Source organism: Branchiostoma floridae, chromosome 3 (genome assembly GCF_000003815.2).
Source record: "Branchiostoma floridae strain S238N-H82 chromosome 3, Bfl_VNyyK, whole genome shotgun sequence".
Classification (NCBI taxonomy): domain Eukaryota; kingdom Metazoa; phylum Chordata; class Leptocardii; order Amphioxiformes; family Branchiostomatidae; genus Branchiostoma; species Branchiostoma floridae.
Window position 1 is genome coordinate 22,420,339 of NC_049981.1, and position 20,670 is coordinate 22,441,008.

Sequence of the window (20,670 nt, forward strand, 5' to 3'; positions counted from 1 at the left end):
TTTAGGGTCTTGGCTACAAAGCTACAGCTATTTTCTCAGCCAACATTTTGGTAAATTTCTTTTACCTTTACTCAGTAATTCATTGAGCTATTTTGAAGAAGGTTATCAAAATATCTGCAGAGAAAATTATATTACTTGTGTAGCTAAGAATCCAGTGTATATTGATTTAGTTAACTAATGAAACTACTAGTAAACAGGAACAAATAATGATATTTACTTTGAATTGTTGTACACAACCTTTCTTTACATAGAAAAAAAATTCACAGATACAGCAATGTATTGGTGTGTTGCAATGAAGGGCAGTAATACAAACTATACAGACACAGAAACAGCAGGCAAGAATCAACACTGGCAGAATTACACTACATGCATCTATCAATGGCAAGGTACAGGTATTTTAGGATACAAATCAGGCCCTATCTCATATAATAATTCTACTACATGCAAAGGTCTTCCCCCATAAGCCACAATATAAAATTTCAAAATCACTTTAAAAACAAGCAACAACAAATGCTGGTGAAACATAACCATGCCAATAATAAAAACAACAAACAAATAGGTTCTGTACAATGTTATCATAAATATCATGTAGAGCTATATAATATGGTACACATTACACAACATATCTAAAGTGACATAGTGCCCACTTGCTACTATCCACAAAAGAGGCAAGGGGACTAAAACGTACAACAACAGGTGGGTAACCTACAAACAAATTCTCTTTTCCCTCAAAATCTCTATCATTGGGACTTGTAACCTAAAATTGTGGCATCATATTCATATCTACAGACTGAACATTATGTTAATATTACAGCATGTTGCTGTACATGTAGCTGTTATATATGCCAGTTGAGAACAAAGTTATGATCCCAGCTCGTCAGCAAACTTGGTGGAATATTATGGTAACGCCTTCTTGAACAACACATCCGGTTTTGACAAGTGAAAACGTTGAATATGTATATTTGACCACGTAGAACGATAGCTGAACATATCATGGCAGACACAGAATAGACAGTTGTCGCTAAACTTACCGTTTTCCTCCAAAATCTGAGTAGGATGTGAAGTTGTGACGGGTTTCAATGGCGACCCCACCACATTTGTGTTTCAGTAACTAAGCAACGCCGGGTCAAGACCTCAACTGGACTTCCGACCGTAACGAAACTGCTCGGTACTTCCGGTGCCCTCATCACTCATATATGTTTACATTATTGTTAGGAAGTATACTCTGCATATCTAGGTAAATTTTGTTATATGTGTAAGTCGATGGCGCTTTATCATTTCACATTTATTCCGTTCAGATATATTTGAATCTTTGTAGCGTTTGGATGTTGTCTAAATACATGCTACCTAGCAACTGAGGTCGTTGACCCCGAAATGGAGGGTCAACCCCCACAATGCACTGCGTTTCCTGTTCTTGGGTCACGTTTCGAGAGTACTGAGCTGATTTTTCCCTGCAGCAATTTCAAGTTCAAGTTACCTCTGATCATCCCCTTGCCTCTTTAGAACGGATAGAGACCCAAGGGTAGATATGGCAGCAAGTGAGGAACCTGATGACCGGTAATGAAACAGTATTACTATCTTTCTTCATCCGAAAACCAACGTCTGAAAATTGACTTGTAAGTGGGAGGGCATAAGAATGACGTGAAAAAAATACAGCCGGTTCCTCATTTAAGCGCTCAGTAGAATCGGTAATAAGATGTTGTTGTTAATATATATGTATTTGTGGCCAACCTTACCTTCCTCGTGATCGCATCTCTCTGGATATTTGGAGGAGGCCTATTAGTCATATTTCCCGTTTTCTGTACCGTGACCATTTTCACTGCGTCAGAGCCTCGCAAGACGAGTACGTGTGAAATTTTTGCAAGAATGGTTTTGCCGCCAACGGCACAAGGCGACTTTCCCGCCATGTGATAGGGATTGCCCAATGGGAACAAAGGTTTATGTTTGTCACCAAAAAACAATGGTGCTCCACCCAAAATGTCGGCCCTTTTTTCATGCCGCGGGATCGCAGACACATTTTCTTTCACTTGCGACGCGAATATCGCGCTCGATTGCGCAGCGAACGTTGTGTCGAAGCCAAATAGTCGTTCATTCTGATCCCTGGAAAATGGTTTCAGACGGAGTAAATGGCGAATAAAAATTGTATAAATATGCCTGAAACCAAGTACGTAATGCAGAAACTGACCAATCACATCGCTCGTATTTGATGATATCATTTCATCCAGCCAATAGGCAGGCGTATGCAAATGAGGGTTAATCATATGTAGGCTGGTTGCGTGGCGTGTTCTTTTTTCGGCGGTAAATCGCACAAGATGGCGGAGGAAGTGAACGGCGAGCAAATTCAGCAGAATTTGGACGACATGAGCCAAGATCTTATGGCCACAACAACAGAGGCGGTTGCCATCGAGCAGCAAGAGACCGATATGACCAACTTGACGGGAGACGGTAGCGCGGCGCCGGTAGCCGGCGAAGATGTGCCTCCCGGAAGCAAAATCAACTCGACCAAAGATGATGACGACGACCGGTACGCGAAGTTTTTCTCTATCTGAAATTGTAGACATGAAAATTTCACGAGCTAATGTGATTTTTCCGGCGGTTTTGTTGAGGGTTTCCTGGTGTTTTAAGCGCTCGGAGAAGGCTAGTGGTCACAGGTTGTAGCGGCCAACACGAGTCACCGTGTGGCCATGCCGTGGCCACGCCACGCTGCTCGACAAAGCCGAAAATTCTTCCCCGTTGAAATGTATTCCATTGTCTCTATTGTCCCGATTAAAGTCCGGTTATGTAGCTAAGGATATGTTTCTCTCCCAACCCACGGTCCGAGTCGGTAGTTTTATGTGCATTTCTCCAAGAAAATCGTGGTGTGAAGTTGACCAATTCCTTGCGAAATCGTGCGTAGGTTTGTTCAAGGGATTTACACGCCAGTGTGTGGGAACGGCTCGGCACACGAGGCGGCCTGCAAATTATACAACCATTATTAGTAGGTGATCTGTGCATAATGTGCCCTTAGGAAAAAACGAAATTCTAAAACGACATCGCTAGCCAGGTAGTCAGCGTTGCGGGACCTGGGGGAATCGTGACCATCAGCATTTCACGTTTTTATTGATGCGATACCCGGGCCCAAACTCAATCAGCACGCAGTCGTCCGCACTCCATTCCAACTGCCGAACTTATTGCCTGACCCGCAATAACTGTACAGCATGACCATAAAACTGGCTCCCACTATTTCAGCGGCAACTTTTTACCAGCCATTTTCCCAGCAAGGCCGCAAATAGAGCACTGAAAATGTGGCATTTGAGAAGTTCTCCAGGATATGTAATAGATATTGAGCCAGTATTAGCATGTGAAGGGGCTTGTGAGAGCCCATGTGCTCAAGGCAATGTGCTTTGTTTCCAGACAACTGGCATATGGATACAGTAAACCAGCATTACATTCGTCTTGCATTTCATGGCACGAACATATCAGGATCACTTTTTTATCTTGAGAAATTACCCAAGCCATCCACACTGAAGACCTGAAACTCTGGTCATGAAAAATTTAGTGGGTTCCCCGCCACAGGCCCACCAGTGTTTAAAGCCCTCGGCTTCTCCGTTTTATCCGTGTATTCATAGCAAAACAGACCTTGAGCTCCTCTCAATTTGCTGAAAAGATCCAACAATCAAGTGTGGAATTCCCCACTGAGGGGATTGGCTGTGACTGGTCCAAGTCCTGTGATGCTGGACCCATGTGGCCTTCATTGTGAATGCCATTAATCTCCTTGGGTCAGGCAAGTTGCAGGGAGGCAATCTGGGCTTAATGTTTCTTTTCCACATGACATTTCATGGCACTCCACTTGGGGGTGACCATAATGGAGTCCCCGTTCACCCAGACAAGATTTCCATTTTTTCGGGTGGGAGGGGACCGAAGAAAGTTATTCATACTCACAGAATTGTGGGCAACATGAATTGCAAGCATATGGCGATTCTTGCTACAAAGCCACACTTACATAAGGGATTTGTGGGGATGTACATGTAAATGCTAACTGGAACCACTAAAAGTAAAACGTGTAAGTACAAACAAGGATTCGTGAAGATAAAAGTTATGACCGCCTCTTGCAAAAGGACACCAGTGTTTCGTGCAAGCCTGGAGCGATGAGAATCATGTGTCAGTATTATGTCCCCAGAAATATAGAAGCTTTGGACCTCATAACCCCTGATAGTAACTGTACCCATGTGTGAAGACATTTTTTTGTACAGAATAACGATCATCTTATTGTAATTATTGCAAGGAGACACTGGTTATAATCAATATCATTGTAGGATCCTGGAAAGGCAATGTATTTCAACACATAGAATTCATAGTGTAAGGTTACACATGCATAATAAAAAGTCCTGGAGAGATATAGATTTTATCCCATGCAATAAAGTTAAGATGAACAAGTACCATGAAGAGTTTTAACAGAAAGTTTTACGGCCACGCGGTTGTAAATGTGATGCGTAAAGTTTGGGGCTGTAAGTGTGATATGTGAGGATCCCGTCGTGCGTGTGGATGGCAGGTCATGTGTAGTTTCCAGCATGTTCGGCGGAATGATACCAGGGATAATGTTCCGTTTCATCCCCTGCAATGCCTGTCTGGAATATTGACATTTACGAAAGGTACATTCCGCAGAGAACCCATCTTAGAAGGAAAATGCCACGTCCCCCAGTAAGCTTATGCGACAAGTGTGTTCCTAATTAATGTTTCCCTGTAGTGTTGTAAAGCCTTGTCATTTTTAGGTGGTAAGTCCCTGTATTGCACCCAGCGCAGAGCACATGGCATATTCCTGTACCGCTCTGCTGTATTTTAATATGATGTGCAGCCATGGGGAGGCCTCTAGACGACTCATCTTGCTGCGGTGACAAAGAAATTGATGGAAGCAATCCTTTCGGACTGGCCTTTGGAGACATGTTGGTGTAGGGTCCCCATCATCACATAATACAATTTTGAATGGGGATGATAAATAATGGATTCTGTGGAGGCAATGCTTTTAATTTTCAAGTCTAGTCCAATGGTGACAGGATTCAACTCCACTTTACTCATATTGGTCACCAACAGTTCAAGGTGAAAACACTGACTGCAATGAGAATGGAAGGGTCACATGCCCCCAAAAAAGGCTGTGGTGTTTTCTGTTTCGAACTGACAGACATTGTAAACTTGATACATGTCAGGCAGCAGATGAAAGAGATCAGGATTTAGAAGTTGGCATCTGTTGAAAGAAGATCTATTGGGAGTGGTTAACTAAAAACAGGAACAGGAATCATCAGCTGTCAGTTAGGGTTGTATTCTTTCTGGTAGCAGAGTCACAGACAACAGTTATAACAAGTATCCAAGACAGATTTTATTGATGAACTGCTTCGCTTTTCGTACTTCCACTACAAAATCCAGATGCATGTCATGTATTATCTGTATACAGCATGCAGTATATTATGTCTGTTTTTTTAATCCTTGCACCTTGGGTTCATGTATTTATTAACTCTCAAGTAAGGTTTGTATGCGGGGTACCTAGGCACCCACATGGCCTCTACTGGACACTTCCCGGCAGATCCTTGAGTGTGTGGTGTTGTTGGAATGTGAAATTTTCCCACTATGCCGAGGCATGTGGAGGGGTCATGTTGGGCAGAGCCATCCATCGCTAACAACGCTATCAAAATATTGAAGAGAAGAACCACTAGCATGGGAAGGATCCCTACATATTCCTGGCTTCCGACTGGGCAAACGTCAAAGATTAGGTATTGAGAGGAGTAAAATGTTTTGCATGTCATTGGATCATCGCTGTGAGAAACGAGGCTTCGTCATTTGTCAAAGAAGTGATAAATTTGACTCGAGAGATTTTCGCTGGTAGAGAAATTATACAGACCTGGATATAGATGCTGTTACTTGATTTGTAGATTTAGAAAGGTTGTACTCAGGTTTGTATTGATTGTCTCTCTCCTGCCACAGACCTTTCTTACAAGCTGAGAAATCTAATTAGAAGTGAGTCTCAGTGACTGTTTTCAAATTGGCCCAGTGGGCATTATGATGCATACATATGCCCTGTGATTTTTGCCCATGTTGATAACAGCTAAGCCTCATTTGTTTGTCACCCATTATCATTTAGAAATTCTAAGGTAAAGTGTTGATGTGAATTTTTCATAAAGATTAAAAGTGGACATTTTATTTGAAATCTAGGTGTAATGAATAGCTCTTATTCTAAACAAGCTTTTAAATGCATATAAAGTTGATTATGATCATATGATGAAGACAGGCTAAAGTCCAAACAAGCAGCATGAGTGGCTATGGCTGTGGCAAAGTTATTGTACTGGTAAGTCTGTTTAAACCCACAGTCCATATTTTCCAGGATGTTTACATAGTGCCACTGTGCCTTTGTTTGCAAGACTTATTGGCTATTTCCCTCCTTGGCACCTAATTACCTACAATGGCCACAAACACTGGGGATTTTCTCTCCATTGTGTCTTATAAATCTCTCCATTTTAATGGTTGTCATGCCCACTGGTATCTGATTGGCTAGGAGGTAAGACTTCATTTAGAGTGAGCATTATTCCTTCCCAGGCGGATTTTCCAAGACTTACGTATCATCAAATATGCCAAAAAGCCCACAAAGACAGAATCTCAGGCTTTATAGTTTATAATAAGTTTATTCCCACATTAGCATGCACACAACAGACCATTTTTCCAAGCAGACAACAATGTCACAACATTGTAGTTTGAACGAGTCACTTTTCTTGAGTTGGATTGGAATGATTTAAATGTGAAAGGTGTAAAATTGTCCAAGTAATAATGCCATTATCACAAGACTACATGGGTCAAAGGTCAGGTAGCCTAGTATTTTTCCATGCCCACAAGTAAAAAGAAACACATGAAAGCATGCGGCTTTGTTATGACTCCCAAAGTGTTCATTCCTGCAGCTAGAATAGAAATGGAAGTATTCACGATCACGCCAACCCACCATATTCATAACTGGAAGCCCTGTAATGGCGCTACAGTTATATCAACATGCATAGATATGGATCTCGCAAAACGCCCCGTGTTTTTAGGCAAAAGGTTAGCGCCGCATGAGCTATAACAAATTTTCGCTGCTCGAACCTCCAGGGTAAGGTGTAGGTGTCCCGGCGTGGTCATCAATCACAACTTATAAGTCCCCAATGTTGTGATGGATATGAACGGCTTGTGTTTGTGTCCCCAAGTCAACATAACTTTGCTGCAGTTGTACATCAACAGGGCTCGTGACTGCGACTAGATTTGGTCGCATCGCGACCGGTAATTTTAAGGATGCGCCTATTTTTGAAATGATGGTCGCACGGCGCGCCAATAAGAAAATGAGCAAAAAATAAAGCTTACCAGTTCTGGACATGCAAAAACGTTTCGGTTCAGGTCCAAAAAAAATGAAACCCAAGTTATTCGGTACTGAACTCGTAAAAAATATATCCTTTAGGTTTTAGACCATCTTTAACCTTCCAAAAATCTTGAAATTTGCGCTGAACAAAGACGAAAACATCGCTAAATATATATAAACATTGCTGTCCATGTGCACACATGTGCACACTTACAGTCACTCAGATCCGGAAATTCTCTATCAAAACACAGAAATTAACAACCAACCAAACAAATTAAAAAGTTACCGATACATTTCCACTATTTTTCACCCGTAGTCAACTTGTTTTAATGTTCCTGCAACGAAAAATTCCTTCCAAAATAAAGCACAAAACTCAATCGGTTCGAAAACATCCGCCATGTTGGATCTAAATATGAACTCACGCGTAATCTCGCGATAATAGGCGAGAGAATGCTCAGAGAATGATGTTTTTCTGCAGTTTCATCCAAAATTGATAGGGGGCAGTGCCTATTTTTTTGGCGACGCCTCAAGGGCGGAGGCATTTTTTTTATTTTTATTTTTTTTTATTGTTTTTTTGAGCCAGGGTAGCCCAACCCAGTATGAATAAGGTACTCTACTAAGTTTGAATGTTTATTCCAAATGTTACTTTGTAACAATAATTATGAAATAAACTTGTGAATTTTTTTTATTTCTTTAATTTTCATTTTCATTCATTTTTTTTTACTTTTGTTTTTATTCTTGTTGATACTGTGACAATATGTGCCATAGTATAGTAATTACATCAACATTGTAATTCTCTGGATTTTTGCTAGATTGTTTTGCCATTACATTGTATAACATATTATAATATTATATCATAATGTAATATTCTATGCCTTGGATTAAGGTCCGGACTCATTAGGTCCGGACCTGAACCTAAACCTCCGGATTCTAATCTGGACCTGAACCTAAACGTGGGTTCAGGTACGCATCCGGGATTCCCTACGTCTATACAATGTATGTAGTAATGGCTGCAGAATTAATCCGCGATTAGAAAAATCAAGCAACACGCCGGCTGATTTGAGCATTCATGAATAAAGGTTCAAACAAGCATTTTGTACAGGATCAATGCTTTTTCTGTTATAATCTATGCAAATACTTAATTCCAGGTTTAAAACATTGATTTATAGGAGTAATACTTTGTATGGCTTAAGACGTTTGCTTGTGCTCCTAACTTTTTGCTGGCGCTCCTAAGTTTTAAGAGTTAGGAGCGCCACGCTCCTAGGTCAAAAAGTTAGTCTGGAGCCCTGATCAATTAGAGCCCAGCTCCCTGGTTGAATTGTGAAATGGGAGGTTCCAGCACTTTTGGTATTGACATTATCGTGTGTTAACCTTGTTTCTGTCACGTTGAAGCCAAGTCGTCCATGCTGTTTGCTCTGTTGTGTGAACCAGTTGGGTATGAAATTACAGTTGGGTGTGGTGAACGGAATTTGTTGATGGCCCCAAACAATTTACCTTCCAGGCCCATCCCTTGTTGTTATGAAGGTTTCAAATTTATCAGGATCCCTTCCATGGACTGCTAGAGTGTGAAAGCAGAATAAATGCAAGACTTATAAATTACAAAGTGCATAATTCATGCTCAGATAGCTATATGCGAGGAGACCATCTGGTGTTAATAGCATATGATTCCTAAAATTCGGGAGTGTGTCTATCCAAGCTGCTTTACACCCCTGGCCTTGAACTATACGTTTGGCAAAGTCTGCTGCAGCCGGAGCCATGAATACATGAATCAAACTAACTGTTTGGGCTGCGAGGGTTCAGATTTATGTAGCATCATTTCCCAGGTAAATATCTTCGATTAGGAGCGGTGCGATGTTATCTGGTGACATCATTACCTGACAAGGTGTGACGAAGTTCAGGAACGGGGATAAAACATGAGCAGGGGATCAATCAAAAGTGTTTTCTGCAGGCCCGTTGTCACGGTTATTATCAGGATGGGTGCTGGAAGATCCGAAGACGGATGTCGGCGCCACGATTGCTATAGATCTCCCTGTTCAAGTACATCATGTTGTAGAGCATGAATCAATGTGTCCTTGACAGATTCCATCACAAGTCCAAAGGTTAGATATGATTCACCGGGGCCTGTCCAAGCTTTTCCCCACGATCGATACGTCACCGGCCCATAGCATTTTCCAGGTACTTTTCTCGGAAAATTTGCAATTACAGGATATTGTTAGAAGTGTACATCTGCTTTGCCTGCTGTCGATGTTTACTCTTTATCTCCATGGCAGCGCAGTGATGGGCACATATTTTCCATGTGGGGGTTCAGAAGGTTAGAATGTGACTTTGGTCCCCCTCACATCTTGTAGTGAAGTTTGTGTGGCAGATGTGGGCAAACCCCAGTGACTTTGAGGGGTCACATGGAATGCCCCCTCTGTATGTCCCACAGTACATTGAAAACACTACATCTGGGATCAATTTGGAAAGAGTAGTAGACTTTAGCCAAATGCTTGTGTGCTTTCCTTCACTGTTGGTGCCAAATAAGCCTGTATCTCTGCCAGATTGAGCCTCAAGCTTTAAAGTAATATTCTTCTGTTTAATTTAAGCCATAAGCCAGTCTTAGTGATTTGCATAGCTGAGAAACAGTGTTAAGGAATCGATGGGCGCTGGATGAATTGTTCCATGCCTTGTTGATTCCCTTGAGAGGTGGGAAGAATAATAGCACTTGCCAGTTCTATTCCTTGACCCCACCCTTAGGTAAATACAACCTGTATAGTGGAACCACTAGCTCCCTTTCTGGCAACTCCAAATCTAAACAGGATCTCTAAAAACAGTTGGTTTGTTGGGATGGTGGAGATACGTTATAATCACCAGAGCTTTGTTGAAGATAGAGGAAGTAGTCCCATCGGATTGGGAGGAGATGAGTTTCCTTAGCACTTAGGATGGATGTAAAGGGTGGGCCTGTCTTGGGCTTTCTCAGGAAAACCAAGTGAATGGGTGGTGCACTGGTAAACCAATTTCCGTATGATGAAATGCAATCTACCTGAGGCTCTTGTTGGAAGGGAGGGGAGGGTTGGGTTTGGTCCTTCTCTTTTGTAGTTGTATTCAACCTATTCATATTCATGTTTACAGAGTAAATTTTTTTGAGTGCATTGTCTTGATAAACTGGACATGACACTATAAAAGTGTCCTGAAATTTTGAAAGCAACATACATGACAGGAGGTGTGCAAGTGTGGGGTGTATGATGGCTGCACTGCACAGTATCAACTATAAGCTTCAAGCATTCAGTAAGTCGATGAGATGGTAAATTATGTGCAACAACATGAAGTGCAACATATGTGTGTGCCCCTGCATGAAACCAGGACGGCCCCCAGCGAAACATTATAAAGTCAACATGGTGTAAAGCTTATAATTTCAATTTTATTGCGCCAGCACCATAATGGCCACCCCAGGTGCGAATTGGAATTCCCGTCGCGTTGAGCCAAGGACAGGCATTTTATACCCATCACCCTCCCTTCTCAGTATAAAACGGTAGCGCTCGTATAGCCCTTTCACGGCCCATAATTTCCCCCGTCCAATTCGCCGCGGCATCAGTGTCGAGCATAATTGGATCTTTCACATAATTGTGGCTTTCCTAATGCGATCAGACACTGCCCCTTTGATGACTTTCTCTGTCTTTCAGTCAGCTCCTGCGTAATAGCTCTTGTCATGGAGATATATTGGTGCTTTGCATGCATTATTTTTGTTTTTACAGGCTATAACAAGCAACATTACTACGCTGTGGAAACATAACAATGGTCCACGCTCTCTGACATTCAAATAGAGAAATAGTTTCAGAGGTAAGATAGAGTGATGGCATGTGTCGGGAAAATTATTTGAAAAAATAGAATTTGGCTGCTTTGTCATTGCCGCCCAGCGGAAAAGCAATCGCCCATTGATTGAACAACAATTGGGACAAAGCCGCTCCCCTGTTTACCCTCCAATTCAACTCTGTCAGTGATACCCCCGCCCGACAGCCCGGCATTACCTGAGATATAGTGTGTGGTCACCACAGTATAATGTGATAGCCATTCAGGCCCCATCTAGGATGCGAAAGTGTTACTGTGTCGTCCTCCCCCCACAATGGCAATAATTTTTTCATGGCCCCGGCCCACCAAATGATCTATGCATGCTTCGATTGTGGAGAAAATTACCAGTTGTCAGGCGGAGCTAGATAGATTAGTTCTATTGTGATGCTCCGCTTGTGAGGGAATGAGCTGAGTTACAGACAACGGTACGCAGTCAGGGCGTCGTGTGTGATACTCCACTTGCGTATTCCCTCCGATATGTGGCCGTATATTCGGTTCATAATTCTTTCTGCGTGAATAAATTTGCAATCCCCTCCATCCGTCAGCGCTGTCACGACAGATAGCCATTTGTTTCAGAGGCCCTCTGGTGTCCCCTGGCACAGGCTTGTTAATGTGTTGGAGTGGAGTGGAATAATTCCACTTCAGGAACACGAAGGCTTCAAGGTAATTCAGCTGCTTTGACCCATAAAGAGGGCAAAATTATCCTTGACCTGCTGGTCATCTGTGAGTTTGATATTATTTCGCTGTTGCCGAAAAAGTTTACGAAGTTGTTAACATTTGGCTGCTGTGGTAAGATGAATTTGGTGAAATAAACAAGAATCTTCATGGTAATAAAAATGATACTGTCTGCTAACGGTAGCGTATGACATTACTGTATTAGACTATTAGCCATGTCTGAATACAATGGTTCATGTACATTATAGCAATGAAATTTCACTTCTACTTCTTTGAAAATGCTTGAGAAGAGTTCGATTTCAAATTATAACTCTTATCAAAAATAAGGTGCTTGCAATTTAAATGGCCCGGTAAGCCTGAGCGAAAAAGAAGGGATTGAAAAGGTCGCAGCCCCAGAGAGCCATCGCAGGCTTTCCTTATTTAAGAGAAGGTAAAGCATCTATCAGCATGGGTGTGATTAACCTGTGCTCCTGTCAGATGGGGAAGATAAATGGCTCCTTCTTCCTTACACAGATTTCAGGACTGCCTATTGAAGTAGGAGACTGCAGCTGCTGAACACAGCAAAAAATTTGACAGATTGCTCGACGGATTTCGTAAATGTCTCGTGTTGTTGTCTGCTGAACATTAAAAAATTTGACAGATTGCTCAAGAAATTTCGTAAATTTCTCTTGTGTTGTTATCTGCTGAACAACAAAAAATTTGACAGATTGCTTGACAAATTTCATAAATTTTTCTTATGTTGTCTGTTGAACAACGAAAAAGTTTAACAGATCGCTCGACGAATTTTGAAACTTTTTCTTGCTTTTGTTGTCTTTAAAACCATACTTGAATATCATGCGTTATATTCCAATTATAATTATCAAAGTGCACATACATCCTCATTTGGTCACTGAACAGTCACTCAGCCAACTTGTCAAGTGGAAAGAGTGCGCCTACAAGCACACCCTGGGAAGACCCGTACCTGTGGTACTACTGTTGTCACTAATTTGCCTTCAGACCTTGGATACAGGACCTCAGAACTAGAAAGGGTTGTATGGGAGATCAGAAAACACAAGGTGAAGATGGTGATTGCTAACACTCGAGAGAGAGAGAGTGGGCTGACCCAACCTTGCATTAGAATTTAGAGAAACTGCTCGAGTCTGGGACTGGATTAAGTGGAAAACCCTGACTGACGGGATGCACGATAGAGAATACTGGAAGCAGAACTTTGTGTATGCTTCAACTCTTTTGTAGAGTAAGAATATGTATGTCTGAATACTTACATGTTCGATAATTCAGGATATTTTACATGGAAAAATGCAGGCCGTTATAGTGTCTGATGACTCACCGAAGAGTGACAGTCAAGCCCCTCTATAATCCTGTACAATTTGTAATGTAGATCCTGGTAGGTCTTCAGATTTTTTTTTAAAGTAAGAAAGTGATGATGAGACAGGCAACAAGAGTTAAAGGCCAGGCTCCAGATGGGGGATGTCAGGAGGTTGACAGAGATAGATGTAGGAAGGGGTGTTACTGTCACCTTTCCGTTGACAGACAAGTCGATTCTGCATATCACCAGCCCTACACCTTATCCCTGATGCAGACAGCGATCTGGGTTCTTATGCCACATCATAGCGGACTGTTCTAGCATTATATTGCCTTTCTGTGAGATGATAATGTGAGAAATTCAGCTCAGATCATATTTCTGGTTTAATCCGAGATGCGTTGATAGCTTCCAAAGAGGATTTCCACAGAGTCCGCTGAGCGCCGAGAAACCGAAGTCAATACGCAGGAAATGACTTTTCATAAGTAGCGGAAGGCAAGCGATCAGATAGTATTTTACATTAGCATGCATCCACGGTAGCGAACACGTGCCGCGCTGGATTAAAGATTCATGACAGTGCACCTCCTCGTATACACCTGTCAGAGATATTGCTCTAATATTTCTCATCACTGCAGTAATATACATAGATGGTTAATCAATTTCTTATCCGTTACCCGCCCCATATTGTCTCCTAGTCAATATTACTGCCATCTGTCATAAAGGGAAGGGACTGTGCGTCGGTTTGTGGGATGGCGGGATGCGGGAATCATTCCTGTCACACCTCCTTCTGTGGGGGATTGTTGGCGGAGATTAAACACTTCCCATCATGAGCTAAGCAGCCAAGTGGAGATGAGGGCTGACAGGGGGGACATCTGATGCCCTTGATCAGAACAAGAAAGGATGTGGCCTCTGGCACATGACCTCCAGCGCTCCAAGTCTTAGATGATGCACAGTAACTCGTACAGTGTGAGCTTGAGAGTATTCTGGGATAACAAAGGTCATCTAAAGGGAAATCCAAGACAACCGCCCTGTTTGTGTATCACTTCATCACCTCCCTGATTCCCTGTTACCCTTTTTGCCACCAGTTTACCATCATTTGCTCCACAATTTTGTGGCTATTCCCAGAAGCAATACCTAAGTGCTTTTCCTATGGCAGGAAGAACCCAGTGAGACAAGGGGGCTTACCACTGGCCCTGGCAGTCAGAAACTAATGCATTTCTATGGGAATTAGCAAAGGTTGGTGGTTATAGAGTGATGCTGATCCTCCCAGCATGTTGTCCATTTTCCTGAACAGACTTTGGGAGGAGACAAAAAGAAATTCGAGGGTGAAGTGATGGGCCTCATTGTGTCCAGAATTGATTTCTTTCCTTTGCCATTGATTAAAGCAGGATACTTGGGGGATTTTTATTTCTGGCCCGTTGGTACAAGTACCCTTCGGATGAAGCCAAATTGGTGGTGACATTGCTGCATGCATTCCCTGACACGGCGCTGTGGCTATGGATTATCTGCGGGCTCCTTGACAAGCCCGGGCGATATTTTTACCTGTGGGGCGAGCAAGGTCAATCACAAGCCATTCATTTGTAATGAGGATTTTATGGAGATGCTGTCCCCAGTAATTTGGGAGGAGGTGGAAATTGGGAGGAGGCAAGACCATGGACAAAGGGCGTAAGTGGAAGGGAACCAGTAATGCCGTTGTTGGTCTGTGACTTTTTATTTGGACTTGTGACGAAAGACACTAGAAGTAGCTTTCATATATGCTGGTTCAAAAGTTAGCCTTCGTATATGCTGGTTTAAATGTTTCCATTTCATTTAACATTAATGTGTGCAAATGCTAGATCCCCCAAAGAATGGCAAAATAAATTATTGCGTCCTATGACTGAAAGGTCTGGCTCATAATCACCTAAGTTTGATGCAACTGTTATATACACGGTCTTGTCTGTACAGTCTCTTGTTTGACAAAGGGTTTGAAGAGTAGTTGTCTTTAGTTTGATCAGCTACAGTACCAGTTTGCTGAAGGAAGACCCATCCCACCCAAAGTTGTTTATAATTATAGTGTGAGGCTGTTGAAAGGTCAGCACACGCCCGAGGGGGAAAGTGTGAAAGCTTTGTGCGGACAGGACACGATGTGTAAAGCAACGTGCATCGCTTTGTTTGGTACACAGGGTTACCTGTTGCCGTGACGCAGTGAAAAGGTGTTTATCTGGGACTTCCACGGGGACGGCTGGAATAAATGGTGTTTGTCCCATCACAAACGTGTTCCTGCTTTGTGAAGTGCCAGCGTGGCAGGCTGAATGTTGTCCAGATGTGTGCGTTTTTATGCCCAAGCGAAACCAGTAACGTACTGCCAAGATTAAGGTAGAACAGACTGGGGAGGGTGATAAGGGGCATAACTTGCCCTATGCCACCTTGCGGGGTTTTGTCGGCGAAGAACAGTTACTTCCAGGGGCTCGACTGAAGCCGAAGGCAGTTTGAAGAAAATTGGGGCCCGGTAATAAAGTTGCACATTCCAGTTTTCCCGGCCTTGGGGATGTTGTAATTTGCAGCCCAACCCCAGCAATTTGGACATGCCAAAGAGGTCAAGCCAAGTGTCTTCAGGAGCAGGGCCTGAGCAATAGACTGTATTATCACCAGTGTCACTCATATGAGATAGGGCCTTTGGAGGTTGGCAGACCAAATTGCTCCCAACCCTCTTTGCCTTATCACTTGACCTGGGTACTAATGGAAAAGCAGGCAGAGTTGTGCCGAGTTATCAAAGTGTTTGGACTTTGTATTACAATCAAATCTCGTACGTGATGCAAGTGGTCACAGGGCTGTTGGTACAATGACATCAAACTAACTTAGTTCTAGGTTTTCCCTATACTGAAATATCGAAAAGAGAAGAAGAAATTTTCCATCACATACCGATTCTGCTTCAGCGAACACATTATTAGGCGGGGCATTCATGTGAAACTGCACAGGTGGATGACACTTCTGTAGGAAGGGCCAGGTCAGAAAATGACTTTTATCCTAATATTTAGGATAATCCAATATAGTGTCAAATATTGACAGCGTTCGTTTGATCCTCCCGCCCGTAACTTTTTATTAGACGAGAGGGGACGCGGTAATCCACTGTTCCAAAGAGTTATTACAAAATTGCAATATTGCAGGTTATACTTGTAGAATTGTCGCCCCTCCCCAGTTCATGCAGTGAAAACACAACAAGGCACCTCAGCTCCTTTTTAGCTCCTCCCTCACTCCTTTCCACCAAACCCATTTATCAAAATTGCTATCCCTTCAGGCAGTCTAAATGCTCAGCAAAGTTGTACACATGCAGAGCCGACCTTGAGTTTTCCTTATGTGGTGACTTGGCACTGAAAAATGTTCAGCTGCCATAGATCATATTCTGGATAACTCAATTTATCTATTGCTAATTAATATTGTCCTTTTGAGAAGCTACAAATGGTAGTGTTATACTTAAAGAATGAAGAATTACTCATGTTGTTACCGCTAAAACTTACACATAGGGGGCATCTACAGAATGTTAAATTTTATGGACAACTTTCTGATTTATTAGACACCTTGGGGAAAGATTTTGTTGATGAGTTTTCAGGAAACCTGAACTTCTAAGTTTCGAAAGAGGTCTTCCATAAAGTAGGACAGATAAAAGGGACCTCTGCTATTGAGAACACATGTTGACCTATAACAGTATAAGTTCAGACTGTCTGGATTCTGTCTGGTTTGACTTTGAGAGACTTTTTTGTTTGGGGGACTTTGATTTGAGAGACTTCTTGGTTTGAGAGACTTCTTGGTTTGAGGGACTTCTTGGCATAAAGATGGAGGGGGAGACAGAATACTTGATGTATATACATGTGCCAGTCTTTCTTCTTCACCTGCTATTTTCATGTGCATGTAGAAAAGCCAAGTATCGCCCATGATATTAGCTTGAAGTAAGCTGGCAGAGATCTATTTATGGAAAAGATATTTGGTCTCTCACTGAAGACTTTCATTAGAAACTTTGTGTGTTGTTAGGAAATTGTGTATTTTGTAAGATCACACACATCAGTGTATGTGTAATGGTAAATAGGGTCTTCTAGAAGTACTTGAAATGTCTCTTGCTGCTCATTTTATTGACTAAGTCCTCTGGGCTCACCTGTGCACAATTAGGAACTTGCAGCAAGACTTTACCTACCTCGCACATATCCAAGGTGACACTTCTTTGACAGAAATTATCACAGAAATCATTACGATATCCAGCTGATATTATTCTTATGCAGCTAAATCCAAGGCTCTCAGGTTGGACCGCTTTAGGTGTCAATGAAAGGGCAGTTATTGCTACCAGGAGCCCCTAGCCTCTCTCGGGCAGGAGTGAATTGTGGAGTTATTACATTTCATTTGTGCTCAACCAGGAGCAATAAGTGCAGTAATGTAGCCTTTATGAGTTCTCTTATCTGACAACCTTTGCAGACAGAAAAAGGTCAAAGAAAGGAGAAACTCGGATCTTGTGTTCGGATCAGTGGCTGCTGGAAAATAGATGAAATGCATCGCCTAGTGTGCTGAAAAGAAGAAAGAAAAAGGAGGACTGGCAAAGAAGAAAGGCAACGTTAATCCATATTCCACATTTTCTTGGCAGTGAGCAACACAGATCTTTTATAGAGTCACTTTGACTTGGTAAAGAGTACACAAGGAAATCCCCCCAATCATTCAAAGTCATGGTTAGAAAGTGACCGGATTTGTGGGGTAGGGCATTTGGAACAGAAAGTCCTGGGCCGTATTTAGAAGCTGGCGGAGTCAAAATATATCAGTTGGCAGGCTTATGTTATGGCCCTGGGTGTAGTGTAACACTCTTTATGGACAAGGACACTGTTACAATGAGGTGTTTACAGACTTTGGGTCGTCCTCTTGTGTATCAGATGTTGCTGTCTATGATATTTGCTGTAACTGAGTATGCTCCGCCTCCCACTGTTGACCCGCACTCTTCAATGTGACCTTCCTGCTCGGTGACCGTTGTTTGTTTGGCTTCACTTGGTCGCTCTGGGAAAATCTTACCACATGAAAATGTCACTATAAAAGTCATGTACTGTGTTTCATGGCCCAGGGCCACAAATGCCGCATACTGGAAGAAAACCAGTTTGTCATGTTAATCACGCGTGTTAGATATCACACTGCATCTTGCTCATGAGTACATATATTGTGATACATCAATGTAGCTTTTTCTTGATAAGAATATTTTACCTCTATACAAGGCAAGTATTCAAGTTTGGCCATCACAAGAAAAGTGTGTTTTACACTTCAGTTCAACTATGACATCCTTGTGAAAGGAAAACGGGCATCCCTACAATTTGTGTAGTGTCAAGTGTTGTCCAGAGGAATGACTGGACATCGGAACTGCTCCATTATACCGCACGCATGCCGATGATTCCATGTGTTACCAGGATACGGGCGGAGAATTAGGCCGGAATGTATCAGTTGTAGTTGCCAGGGAGCTGCAAGATAAATGGCAGGCAACTGTGTACTGGTCCACCGCACCGCGTGAAGGTCAAGCAATGTCGTTTGGGATGTAAATGTTAATGTCAACGGTAATGTTGCTAATATTGAACCACAGTTATCATCAACTTGGCCTCTTACGTACTTTGGGGTAAACAGTAGCTAAGGGGTTCGAGCGTGAAATATGCTGTATGGTATTTGTTTTGCCACATTGGGTTTTACATGTTACGAAACAGGAGATGCTGTTGTGTTAAGCATGTAATGTTTTTATGTTTATCAGACATCAATGTTTTTGTTTATCATCGGACATGGTGTCAGTGTTGTTCGTCGTTAAGATGTTAGTAAATAGGTTGTTATTGTACGTCGTTAGTGGCTGCTTGTCTTGAGGATTTAGGAGGATCGTGACAAGTAGTGGAGTTGAATTCCTGTGGCAGGTGGCGATGTGACATAAACTAGAATAACACTTGGCAGAGGCAGATGTCGCCGTAAAATAGAACACTTGTATAAATAGCCGGGCCATCGCTGCATTGAGTTTCTGACTGGGGTTTCAGATAAAGAAACATGCTGAAGGTCATCCTCAAGGGGTCAGAAATATATGAAGGTGTCATGTGTCAAGGGCACTACCCCCATTGATACTTCTTTCTATGAATAGCCTTACTATAGCCATCATTGTTGTCCTGTGAACCTAGATGTAACAGCAGCACAGGCACTAGCACAGTATATCAGGCACAGGTCCTGCATCTGAAAAATTACACAAACTACCTAAACTACCTTGTGGTCATTGCTGATGAAACAGTAAGAAACAAGAATGTCTATTTGGACTTGAATGTCACGGTCACAAAAAAACTACTCTAGAGAGAGTATTGTGTATCCAGGGCTCGAAATACTTTTTTCTGCATACCTGCACTGCAATATTGAAAATTACCTACACCAGACAAGTTTCACCTGCACTACTCTAAATTTAGGATGTATGGATCATACTAAAATTGCTCAGGAACCATTGCTTATTCCTTTTATACTTAATATAGGTTGTTAAACAGTCATTGCAGGTAATAACAATCCACATACACCTACATTACAGGACATTTATGTTTAAAACCCAGTACATGGACCAGTGCAGGCTAGATGCAGGTAGACACCAGAAATACCTGCACAGCTCCAATTTTACCTGTACTAACCTGCATATGCAGGTGGTATTTCGAGCCCTGGTATCAAAGATGGTGTGATTTCAATGCCCATATGTCGTAAATTGTCATCTCTATGGTAGGAATTTCAGTCACAAAATTATCTTGAAGTGCAGTACTGGTACTTTGACATTCTATAGTTTCTAAATATTTTTGCAGTATCATACAAGCGTTGCTATTGTTGCATCTTTTGTGATGTTATTATAGCATCAATATGGTACTCTCAAAGATGCAGCAATAGCACTGCTTGTGTTCCTAAGGGAGAGGAGGATGGGCCCAGACTGCCCTGTCATGATCATTTGTGCTCCCTGCCTTGTCAAATGACAGCAGACCCTAATGCATGGGGAGGATGGGAAGATAGCTGCAAGGCAAACTGCTAATAGTACCGAGCTTCATACATGAAATCCCGATTTCCGGCCATTAGAGGAAGGTCAAAGTGGGAATGAAGTCCTATCTTGTCTGAGATCTAGTTCATACTTCGCAGAAAAGGAAACATCGTAGAGAGATGCATAACTCAAGGTTCTAGTTGGGATTTTGCTTTAGCACAATTCTGATGGCAAAGTGACCTATTGGGATCACATAGAAAGGGGGAAGTTAGGCCTATGTAAATTTTGAAAATGGAAAATATGTAAGGTAGTAAAAGTTTGGCATTGTAAAAGGGTATTCGTATATTGTTAGACCACATGTTTAGGAAGGTTTTCTTGTGAGCTTGAAGGGTGATATCAACATTTTTCAAATTTATTCTTACATAATGACAAAAGTAAATACAAACAAATAACCACTACACTAGTTGAAAATGATCATAATGACCCTCAATTTAGCTTGGTAGGCAGAAATGACAGCATGGTGGCTCATTACACTAAAACACATTC

The 20,670-nt window shown here is 42.1% G+C and overlaps 1 protein-coding gene across 4 annotated transcripts in view; it reads left to right on the forward strand.

Annotated features, from left to right (window-relative positions):
- Positions 1-1,375: 1,375 nt before the first annotated feature.
- LOC118411250 (heterogeneous nuclear ribonucleoprotein D0-like) overlaps positions 1,376-20,670 on the forward strand; it is a gene marked incomplete in the record, with an annotated part of 46,841 nt that continues 27,546 nt past the window's right edge. Inside the window, 1 exon segment of one of the 4 annotated variants that reach the window (XM_035813409.1) lies at positions 1,376-1,557. In XM_035813409.1, coding sequence (XP_035669302.1) covers positions 1,529-1,557 — 29 coding nt within the window. 4 annotated transcript variants of the gene reach the window in all.